Source organism: Macaca nemestrina, chromosome 8 (assembly GCF_043159975.1).
Source record: "Macaca nemestrina isolate mMacNem1 chromosome 8, mMacNem.hap1, whole genome shotgun sequence".
In the NCBI taxonomy this organism is placed as follows: Eukaryota; Metazoa; Chordata; class Mammalia; order Primates; family Cercopithecidae; genus Macaca; species Macaca nemestrina.
In genome coordinates, this window is record NC_092132.1 from 39,613,398 (window position 1) to 39,625,791 (window position 12,394).

At 41.1% G+C, this 12,394-nt stretch overlaps 1 protein-coding gene and 1 long non-coding RNA gene across 12 annotated transcripts in view; one reads left to right on the plus strand and one right to left on the minus strand.

The window, feature by feature from the left end:
* Positions 1–12,394, plus strand: part of LOC139355789 (uncharacterized) — a 275,722-nt gene that overhangs the window by 245,057 nt on the left and 18,271 nt on the right. Inside the window, exon 3 of the long non-coding RNA XR_011606832.1 lies at positions 2,379–2,496. This is a non-coding gene — a long non-coding RNA (uncharacterized lncRNA). The remainder of the gene's footprint in view (positions 1–2,378; positions 2,497–12,394) is intronic.
* The window catches only part of LOC105476003 (zinc finger protein, FOG family member 2), a 503,988-nt gene that overhangs the window by 3,751 nt on the left and 487,843 nt on the right, over positions 1–12,394 (minus strand). For all 11 annotated transcript variants that reach the window (XM_024790960.2, XM_024790959.2, XM_024790966.2 and 8 more), the window contains one exon: positions 1,872–2,096. In XM_024790960.2, the coding sequence (XP_024646728.2) occupies positions 1,872–2,096 (225 nt within the window). The remainder of the gene's footprint in view (positions 1–1,871; positions 2,097–12,394) is intronic.

The window sequence follows — 12,394 nt, forward strand, 5'->3', positions numbered from 1 at the left end:
CTGTCTCCATTTTACAGATGAGGAAACACGCTGAAGGAGGCTAAGGGAATTGATTATGTTAATAAAGCTATTAAGTGATGAAGCCATGCCTGAGCCTCAGATTTTATAATTACTGATCCAATAACCTTCCTACTAGAACATTAGCCTCTACATTAGGAAGAAGTGAGCATTCATTAGGATTGCTGTTGAAAACCAATGCAAATCAAATAACTCTCAGTACACTACATATAGGTTATATTCTAAAGAAGCCAAATAGAAACGATTTTGTAAAGTAATTAATAACATCCTAATTGATATTTAATATAAATTTAAAATTTTATGCCACAATTTTGCTGAACATAGTTTATCTCTATCCAGGGCTGATATTTACCTGGTAGACTAATATAGTCTACCAGTATACTAATATAGTCATTTCGCATTGACATCCATGCTGATTGATCGCTGCCTATTTCTAGTCCATGATTACATATTTTGAATATTATCATTGACTGTGGTGGGTAAGCATCACTGAGGTTGACTCTAGCTCCCATTGGTCAGCATATGGTAAAATCAGCTTGGCTTATCCCCTCTGTACTCTGGACTAAAATAAGACCGCCTTTTACATTCATAAGCTGAAAACATGGCAGAGGTACCTAGTCCTGTAGTCATAAAAGGGGTCTAACTATCCTTGTCTCCTTTTTTCCTTAATGAATCCAATACTCATTTTTTCCATTTAGCTGAAAGGACCCCTATATTCTGCTCTTTTTGTTTTGTATATGACTTTACTCACCATCTGAGACAACCAATCTGTTTCTGCTTTCCCTGCTTTATTATCTATATGAAGATAGCTCATTTGCAAGAAGAGGAAAGAGGATGAGCAGAAAGGAAATTGCCTACTTTTATAGGTTCAAAGACAAAAGCTTGAACTGTACTACAGCACTGGAGGTTAGAACAGTAGCTTAAAACTCAACATGTATTTCCATTTTAAAATCATTTAATCTAGGCAAAGACAGCTAAGAAAGTCACCCAGAGGTGTCCTACAAGGTTTGTATCACGGGTGCTGAAAAACTATGATTCTCAGTCCCTAGTTTGTCCCATGCAAGAATGTACCTAAAATTATTTAAAGTCAATAGAATTCTGTACATTCAATTAAATTCATTTTTTAAAAAAATATGTTAATTAGAATGCTATGAAATGAAACCAAAAATAGCTGGCATACAATTCCAAATTAAATGGGAACAGTTGCCACCTTGCTATTAAGAGAGGGCCTTAAAAACCTTATTTGTTTTTCAGCCTATTTTTTCTTAAGGGATTTTAAAACATAGTACTAAAAGTAGTTTTATGTCATAAAAACCAGCTAAGCTGTTATGACGCATCTTTCGGAAGTCAAGAATATTTTGCTGATCCATATTTAAAAGTAAACATCCCTAAATTGTAATTTTAATTGGATCTATCAATAGAATAGCTTTATTTCAATTCAGCAAATACTTATATTTATGTACCTATTATTTCTTCCCTACCATACCGGAAACACTATGGTCAGTTTCCAAAGATTGCTTGACACTAAAGCAATAAATGACAATATTCAAATGGTATTGAGACTTTCTTTTGAAAATAATGTGCTTTTTTAAAACCTCAGTCGAAAACAAATAGAATGATTTGGTCTGTGGTCAGAGCACTGAATTTGTCAGAAAAGAATTAAGACCCAAATCTTTTGAGTAAAATATGCTGAGTATAAGTGGCATAAGATCACACTGGTTGACCCAGAAAGTTTGATTTTGATGTTATAGATAGCTACAGATAGATAGATATAGATGTATACATGTAATGCATATATATTTATAAAAATAATAGTCTTCTGGAGCCACAGAAGAAACAAAAGCAGCATTTACCACTGTGTGAATTCAGGTGCATTTCTAGAGCTCGAGCATTTGAAAAGCTCTTGGTGCACTGTGGGAAGGGGCACAGGCTGGAAATCTGATGGGCACTGTCTTCATTTTCCTCTGACACTGGAGCAGCTTCTCTTTGCCTCCCACTGCAGTAGTACATCAAATGGGCCTGCAGATTCCGCTCACTCCGATACCAGATGCCACAGGACTTGCAAGGGAATATATCCTCTGCAGGGAAAAACACAGAGACACATTTGCTGCTGTCCATTTGAAACCAACCATGGGTAAAGCAGCATGTAGTTCAATTTTTCTCAGACTCTGCTCTCAGGTCCTGAACTGGGCAATCGGACAGTGATGAGTAACAGTCTTTGGTGGTGTTCTACAGCAGAGGACTCGGCTTTGAAAGAAATGTTATACTCTGCAATTTAACTTCCCAGACTCTAGAAAGAGGACACTCCAATATTTAAAACACAAGATATTGATTTTATTTTGTTTTATTTTTTGTGACAGATTCTCACTCTGTCACCCAGGCTACAGTGCAGTGGTGCGATCTCAACTCACTGCAACCTCTACCTCCTGGGTTCAAGCAATTCTCCTACCTCAGCCTCCCAAGTAGCTGGGATTACAGGTGAGTGCCACCATGCCTGACTAATTTTTGTATTTTTAGTAGAAACAGGGTTTCTCCATGTTGGCTAGGCTGATCTCAAACTCCTTACCTCAGGTGATCCACCTGCCTCAGCCTCCCAAAGTGCTGGGATTACAGGTGTGAGCCACTGTGTCTGGCCTAAGATATTGATTTTAAATTATATTTATGGTTAGAAAAAATATACATTTATAGTGATATAAATTATCTGATTGATTAAAAGGTAAGGATGTAATGGCTGAACTGATGTTAGCCCTGATGCCAACCCCTGACACCATTTTTTTTTAACACAGTAATTACGGAGTGGCTACTATATGCCCAACTCTGTGTTGAGCTGGGTATAAAACAAAATGAAAGATGAAACAGCTGGCTTTAGGAAGCATACAGTCTCCTCCGGTTGATGGACATGTGGTCAGCTAATTACATTACAGTCTAATTACTGTTCTGATGGAGGTATCTGAGGAGTGCCCCAGGGCATGGAAAAGAGGCTGATGTCAGGAGTGGAGAGAGGAGGAGATTAGAGACAGATTTAGAGGGAAGATGATGAGCTCAGCCTGAGCTGAGGTGTGAAAGATGAAATTAAGCTAGTTATGTGGAGAAGAGGGGTTGGATCATCCTGATCAAATGAGCAGCTCAGGGAAAGCCATGAGAGCCTGAGAGAGGGGCTGGGAGGCTGGGAGGCTGTTCTGTACTGTTGAGTTAAGGAGCATGATAGGGCTGGGAGAGAAGAGGCTGTAGGAGGCAGGGATAGACTGAAAGAATTGCAGGCTCTCAACGAGTTTTAGATTTTGTCTTCATGATTATGAAGCATCACCGAATCATTTTAAGCAAGACACTGACATAATCAGATATTATAGAATCACAGCAGCAGAGTCTAGTTTTGAAGGTAGTGAATTTGGAAGAAAGACTTTTGACTGGTGGGAGGCAACTGCAGTACTCTTAAGAGAAACACAACAGTGTTTGAACTGCAGCTAATACTGGTACCTTATTTATCAGGTCATGCTATGATGTGTCATGTTCATGTGTTCGCTCATGGAAAATCTCTCCATGTGTGTTTTGTCCCCCTTCATCCATCTATAGGTGAGGAGACTGGTGTTAAGTAACTTGCCCATCCATGACCGCATCAGTGGTTGAAATGGGATTGGAATATGAAACTACCCTCATTCCCACCCTAATTATCATCACTAAATGAGGTAACCAAGCAGAATGTCTCAACGCAAGCACATACTTTTTATTTTACACTCTAACCGGCTCTCTACCCCTACTCATTATACTAATCTACACCTATAATAACACAGGCTCATTGAATATCACACTACTAACACTTATAGACCAAAAACTAGCAACCACTTGATCTCACAACCTTACTTGACTAGCATGCATAATAACCTTTATGACAAAAATACCCCTATATGGCCTACACTTATGACTTCCTAAAGCTCATGTCGAAGTCCCCATTGCAGGATCAATAGTCCTTGCCGCAGTACTCCTAAAACTAGGTGGCTATGGCATAATACGACTCACTTCTATCCTTAACCCTTTAACAGAGTACATAGCCTATCCATTCCTTATATTATCTCTATGAGGTATAATCATAACAAGCTCAATCTGTCTTCGACAAACAGACCTGAAATCACTGATCGCATACTCCTCCGTAAGCCATATAGCCCTAGTAATCGTAGCCTCCCTCATCCAACCCCCCTGAAGCTTCTCTGGTGCAATTATCCTTATAGTTGCCCATGGACTCACCTCCTCCATATATTTCTGCCTAGCTAACTCAAACTACGAACGCACCCACAGCCGCATCATATTACTGTCCCGAGGACTTCAAGTCCTACTCCCATTAATAACCTTTTGATGGTTCACAGCAAACCTTGCTAATCTTGTCATTCCCCCTACCATTAACCTACTCGGTGAGCTCTTTGTAATCGCAGCTTCATTTTCTTGATCTCATATTACTATCATACTTACAGGATTCAATATACTAATTACAGCCCTCTACTCTCTCCACATGTTTGTCACAATGCAACGAGGGACACTTACACACCATATAATCAACATAAAACCCCCCTTCACACGAGAAAACACATTCATATTTGTACACCTTGCCCCAGTCATTCTTCTAACCCTTAATCCCAACACCATTCTAGGACTTACTCCCTGTAAATATAGTTTAATCAAAACATTAGATTGTGGACCTAACTATAGAAGCTTACTACTTCTTATTTACCGAGAAAACTTGCAAGGACTGCTAACCCATGCCCCCGTACTTAAAATTATGGCTTTCTCAACTTTTAAAGGATAACAGCTATCCACTGGCCTTAGGAGCCAAAAACATTGGTGCAACTCCAAATAAAAGTAATAATTATGTGCACCTCTATCATAATAACAACCCTCGCCTCCCTAACTCTTCCAATTTTTGCCACCCTCATTAATCCTGACCAAAAAACGCTCATACCCAAACTATGTAAAGATAACTATAATATATGCCTTTATTACTAGCCTTCTTCCAATAACCCTATACATTTTCTCAAATCAAGAAACAACCATTTGAAGCTGACACTGAATAACAACCCAAACATTAGATCTAACACTAAGCTTTAAACTAGACTACTTTTCTATAATATTTATTCCAATTGCACTATTCATCACCTGATCTATTATAGAATTCTCACTATGATACATAAACTCAGACCCAAACATCAATCAATTCTTCAAATATCTCCTCATTTTTCTCACTGCCATACTAATTCTAGTCACCGCCAACAACCTTTTCCAACTCTTCATTGGTTGAGAGGGTGTAGGAATCATATCCTTCCTTCTAATCAGCTGATGGTATGCTCGAGCAGACGCCAACACAGCAGCCATCCAAGCAATCCTATATAACCACATCGGCGACATTGGTCTTATCCTGGCTATAACATGATTCCTCCTGCATTGTAACTCGTGAGACTTTCAACAAATACTGGCTCTAAACTCCAACTCAAATCTCCTTCCACTAGTAGGCCTTCTCCTAGCAGCAACAGGAAAATCAGCTCAATTTGGTCTTCACCCCTGATTACCCTCTGCCATAGAAGGTCCAACCCCGGTCTCAGCCCTACTTCACTCCAGCACCATAGTTGTTGCCAGAGTATTCCTACTTATTCGCTTTCACCCTTTAATAGAAAGCAACACACTAATCCAAAACCTCATACTATGTCTAGGAGCTATTACTACCCTATTCATAGCCATCTGCGCCCTCACACAAAATGATATCAAAAAAATCGTGGCCTTCTCCACCTCAAGTCAACTAGGTCTAATAATAGTCACTATTGGTATTAACCAACCACACTTAGCATTCCTACACATCTGCACTCATGCCTTCTTCAAAGCTATACTCTTTATGTGCTCTGGATCTATTATCCATAACTTAAATAACGAACAAGACATCCGAAAAATAGGTGGTCTATTTAAAACAATGCCCCTCACCTCAACTTCCCTAGTTATTGGCAACCTAGCACTCATGGGAATACCCTTCCTCACAGGCTTCTATTCCAAAGACCTCATTATCGAAGCCACAAATACGTCATATACCAACGCCTGAGCCCTATCTATTACTCTCATCGCCACCTCCCTAACAAGCGCCTACAGTACTCGAACCATTCTCCTTACCCTAACAGGACAACCCCGCTTCCCAATCCTAATAAGCATCAACGAAAACAACCCCGCCCTATTAAACCCAATTAAACGCCTCATAATAGGCAGTATAACTGCAGGATTCCTTATCACCAACAATATCCCCCCTACCTCACTTCCCCAACCAACAATACCCTCCTATCTAAAATTCTCAGCCTTATGCGCAACTGCCCTCGGCTTCCTAACAGCCCTAGACCTCGCCCTTATAACCAACAAACTAAAAGTAAAAAATCCATCACAAATATTCAAATTCTCCAATATACTAGGATACTTTCCCACCACAGTCCATCGTATAGTTCCCTATCAACACCTACTTATAAGTCAAAATTTAGCCCTTCTCCTATTAGATTCAACGTGACTAGAGAAATCTATACCCAAAATAATCTCACAAACACATATTACTGCTTCCATAACTGTAACTACCCAGAAAGGCATAATCAAACTCCACTTCCTCTCTTTCCTCATTCCCCTTACCCTAACTCTACTTCTAATAATATAGCCTATTACCTCGAGTAATCTCAATCACAATATATACACCAACAAACAACGTTCAACCAGCAACCACCACTAATCAACGCCCATAATCATACAAGGCACCCGCACCAATAGAATCGCCTCGAACTAACCCTGATCATTCCCCCTCAAAAATCGCCCAACTACCCATATTATTAAAATTAACCACCACCACTACTCCATCAAAACTTAAAACCCATAAAATTAGTACTACTTCCATTATTAATCCCACCAAAAGACCCCCTAGAACCTCAAACCCTGAGCCTCATGTCTCAGGATACTCTTCAATAGCCATCGCCGCAGTATAGCCAAAAACAACTATTATACCCCCCAAATAAATTAAAAATATCATTAAACCCATGTAGGCCCCCCCATAATTTAAAATAATTACACAACCAATTACACCACTAACAATCAACGCTAAACCCCCATAAATGGGAGAGGGCTTAGAAGAAAAACCCACAAACCCCATAACCAACAATACGCTTAATGTAAATAAAATATATGTCATTGCTTCCATATGGACTTTAACCATAACCAATGATATGAAAAACCATCGTTGTATTTCAACTATAAAAGCACCAAATGATTCCAATATGCAAATCTAACCCAATCATAAAAATAATCAACCACTCCCTCATTGACCTACCTACCCCATCCAACATTTCTGTGTGATGAAATTTCGGCTCACTTCTTGCAACCTGCCTAATTCTACAAATTATCACAGGCCTATTCTTAGCAATGCACTACTCACCAGACACTTCCTCTGCTTTCTCCTCAATCACACACATCACTCGAGATGTAAATTACAGCTGAACCACCCGCTATCTCCACGCTAACGGTGCCTCCATACTCTTCATCTGCCTCTTCCTGCACGTAGGCCAAGGCCTCTACTATGGCTCATATCTTCTCCTAGAAACCTGAAACACTGGCATCATGCTTCTACTCATAACCATAGCAACAGCCTTCATGGGCTACGTACTCCCATGAGGCCAAATATCATTCTGGGGGGCAACAGTAATCACAAATCTACTCTCAGCAGTCCCATACATCGGAACCAACCTTGTTCAATGGGTCTGAGGTGGGTACGCCATTGATAACCCCACTCTCATACGATTCTCCACCCTACACTTCATCCTACCCTTCATTATCGTCACTCTCACAACCGTACACTTACTATTCCTACACGAAACAGGGTCGAACAACCCTTGCGGAATTTCCTCTAACTCAGACAAAATCACCTTTCACCCCTACCATACAATTAAAGATATCCTAGGTCTAATCCTCCTCCTCTTTACCCTAACAACATTAACATTATTTTCACCCGACCTCCTAAGCGACCCAGATAACTATACCCCAGCCAACCCACTAAGCACTCCTCCACATATTAAACCAGAATGATACTTCCTATTCGCATACGCAATTCTACGATCTGTGCCCAACAAATTGGGAGGCGTACTAGCACTCTTCCTATCAATTCTCATTCTAGCAATTATCCCCATACTCCACAAATCCAAACAACAAAGCATAATATTCCGCCCACTCAGCCAATTCCTATTCTGACTCCTAGTTACAATTCTACTAACCCTAACCTGAACTGGAAGCCAACCAGTGACCCAACCTTTTATCATCATTGGCCAAATAGCATCCACAATATACTTTATCACGATCCTAATCTTAATACCGCTGGCCTCCCTAATCGAGAACAACCTACTCAAATGAACCTGCCCTCATAGTATAAATTAATACACTGGCCTTGTAAACCAGAAATGGAATATTCTCCCCAGGGCAATCAGAAAGAAAGTACTTAACTCTACTGCCAACACCCAAAACTGGCGTTCTGACTTAAACTGCTTTCTGTATTTTATGTTGTACAAGCCCTACAGCATAACTTTAGTACTAACCTACCTTTAATGCCATTATGTAATTCGTGCATTACTGCTAGCCAACATGTATAATATATAGTACTATATATGCTTAACTGTACATAGCACATGTTTTTACATACGTACCTAATCCCCTTAAAAGACATGCTTACAAGCAATAACTCTAATGAATACTTCAACAGTAACACATAACACACTCCCTCAAAGTCCCCCATGGATACCAACAGAACTAGCCCTATATTAATCATACATAGTACATTACATTGTTCATTGGACATAGCACATACCTATTAAAAAATCCTCCTCACCACGGATGCCCCCCCTCACTTAGGAATCCCTTGTTCACCATCCTCCGTGAAATCAATATCCCGCTCAAGAGTGCTACTCTCCTCGCTCCGGGCCCATAACTTGTGGGGGTAGCTATAATTGAACTGTATCCGGCATCTGGTTCTTACCTCAGGGCCATAGCAATCAAGATCGCCCACACGTTCCCCTTAAATAAGACATCTCGCTGGATCACGGGTCTATCACCCTATTAACCAGTCACAGGAGCTCTCCATGCATTTGGTATCTTTTATCTCTGGTCCGCACGCAACCCCATCGCAGAATGCTGACTCCCACCACATCCAGTCCTGCCGCGCCTGCCTTTGATCCCTAGTCCATGACGTTATTAATCGCACCTACGTTCAATATCCTAGCCCCGCATAACTACCAGTAAGGTGTTATTTAATTCATGCTTGTAGGACATATCAATAATCAACTCCACGACACCACTCCTACCACACCACAAAACCACAATAAAAATTCCATCAAAACCCCCCACCCCCATCTCTGACCCCCACCTAAACCCACTTTTGCCAAACCCCAAAAACAAAAGCCTCAATTTGCCCGGCCAGAGCTTATATTTTCTTTCTTTTTTTTTTTTTTTTTTTGAGACGGAGTCTCGCTGTGTCTCCCAGGCTGGAGTGCAGTGGCCGGATCTCGGCTCACTGCAAGCTCTGCCTCCCGGGTTCACGCCATTCTCCCGCCTCAGCCTCCCAAGTAGCTGAGACTACAGGCGCCCGCCACCACGTCCGGCTAGTTTTTTGTATTTTTAGTAGAGACGGGGTTTCACCATGTTAGCCAGGATAGTCTCAATCTCCTGACCTCGTGATCCACCCGCCTCGGCCTCCCAAAGTGCTGGGATTACAGGCTTGAGCCACCGCGCCCGGCCCAGAGCTTATATTTTCATCTTTTAGGTGTGCACGACTCCAAATGCCATCCCCTCAACTAATATAAATTTACTTCACCAAACACTCTTGACAGCAACTCAGGGCCCCTTTCCTCTCCCCCACCCCCCCCCCGCCCCTCACATTTGCCTACCCACTACCAAACCAATACCTCTCCTACTACAACCCCAAAGAAATCACTCCATAGTCATACCCATTTACTCGTTTATGTAGCTTAAACCTACCTAAAGCAAGACACTGGAAATGCCTAGATGGGCTTGCACACCCCATAAACAAATAGGTTTGGTCCTGGCCTTTCTATTGGCTCTTAGCAAGATTACACATGCAAGCATCCCCGCCCCGGTGAAGACGCCCTACAAATCACTATGACCAAGAGGAGCAAGTATCAAGCACGCACACGCAGCTCAAAACACTTTGCCTAGCCACACCCCCACGGGAGACAGCAGTGACAAATCTTTAGCAATAAACGAAAGTTTAACTAAGCTATGCTATAATAAGGGTTGGTTAATTTCGTGCCAGCCAGCGCTGTCATACGATTAACCCTAGCCAACAGAGATCGGCGTAGAGAGTGTTTTAGATCTGATACAATAAAGCTAAACTCCATCTAAACCGTAAAACCCTAGCTGATGTAAAATAAACTATGAAAGTGGCTTTAAAATTTCTGAACACACCATAGCCAAGGCCCAAACTGGGATTAGATACCCCACTATGCTTAGCCCTAAACCTCAATAGTTAAAACAACAAAACTACTCGCCAGAATACTACAAGCAACAGCTTAAAACTCAAAGGACTTGGCGGTGCTTCACATCCCCCTAGAGGAGCCTGTTCTATAATTGATAAACCCCGATCCACCCCACCCTCTCTTGCTCAGTCTATATACCGCCATCTTCAGCAAACCCTGATGAAGGTTACGAAGTGAGCACAAATGCCCTCCCCGCAAAAACGTTAGGTCAAGGTGTAACCTATGAGACGGTAAAAAATGGGCTACATTTTCTACCTCAGAAAACCCCACGATAACTCTTATGAAACCTAAGAGTCCAAGGAGGATTTAGCAGTAAATTAAGAATAGAGTGCTTAATTGAACTAGGCCATAAAGCACGCACACACCGCCCGTCACTCCCCTCAAATATATTTAAGGAACATCTTAACTAAACACCCTAATATTTATATAGAGGGGATAAGTCGTAACACGGTAAGTGTACTGGAAGGTGCACTTGGATAAATCAAGGTATAGCTTAACATAAAGCATCTGGCTTACACCCAGAAAATCTCACCGCTTGACTACCTTGAGCTAACACTAGCTCTAAGCACAATCAACACTAACACCAAACCAACATATACCAAACCATTCACCTACATAAAGTATAGGCGATAGAAATTTTAACCTGACGCTACAGATACAGTACCGTAAGGGAAAGATAGAAAACCACCCAAGCACAAAATAGCAAGGATTAACCCCTGTACCTTTCGCATAATGAATTAGCTAGAAATAATTTCACAAAGAGAACTAAAGCCAAATTCCCCGAAACCAGACGAGCTACCCAAAAACAGCTAAAAGAGCATACCCGTCTATGTGGCAAAATAGTGGGAAGATTTCTGGGTAGAGGTGACAAGCCTACCGAGCCTGGTGATAGCTGGTTATCCAAGATAGAATCTTAGTTCAACCTTAAGTTTACCTATAGAACCACTTAATCCTCCTGTAAACTTAATTGTTACTCTAAAGAGGGACAGCTCTTTAGACAGTAGGAAAAAACCTTATACAGAGAGTAAAAACCCCAATTACCATAGTTGGCCTAAAAGCAGCCATCAATTAAGAAAGCGTTCAAACTCAACATCAACTATCCAAAAAACCCCAAACACATAACTGAACTCCTCACACTACATTGGATTAATCTATCACCCTATAGAAGTAATAATGCTAATATAAGTAACATGAATACTTTCTCCACCGCATAAGCCTAAATCAGACCGAAAGCCTCACCGACATTTAACAGCCTAGTATTGATAAACATAAACAAGCCCATACTACTTTCACTGTTAACCCAACACAGGCATGCTTTCAAGGAAAGGTTAAAAAAAGTAAAAGGAACTCGGCAAACTTAACCCCCGCCTGTTTACCAAAAACATCACCTCTAGCATTACTAGTATTAGAGGCACTGCCTGCCCAGTGACGCACGTTTAACGGCCGCGGTACCCTGACCCTGCAAAGGTAGCATAATCACTTGTTCTTTAAATAGGGACTCGCATGAATGGCAACACGAGGGTTTAACTGTCTCTTACTTTCAACCAGTGAAATTGACCTGTCCGTGAAGAGGCGGATATATAATAATAAGACGAGAAGACCCTATGGAGCTTTAATTTATTAATGCAACCAGGAATCATACAAACCTACGGATTTTTAAATCTCTACACCTGCATTAAAAATTTTGGTTGGGGTGACCTCGGAGCACAACCAAAGCTCCAAATAATCCATGCCGAGACCACACAAGCCAAAGTGAACTAACATTTACAATTGATCCAATAATTTGATCAGCGGAACAAGTTACCCTAGGGATAACAGCGCAATTCTATTCTAGAGTC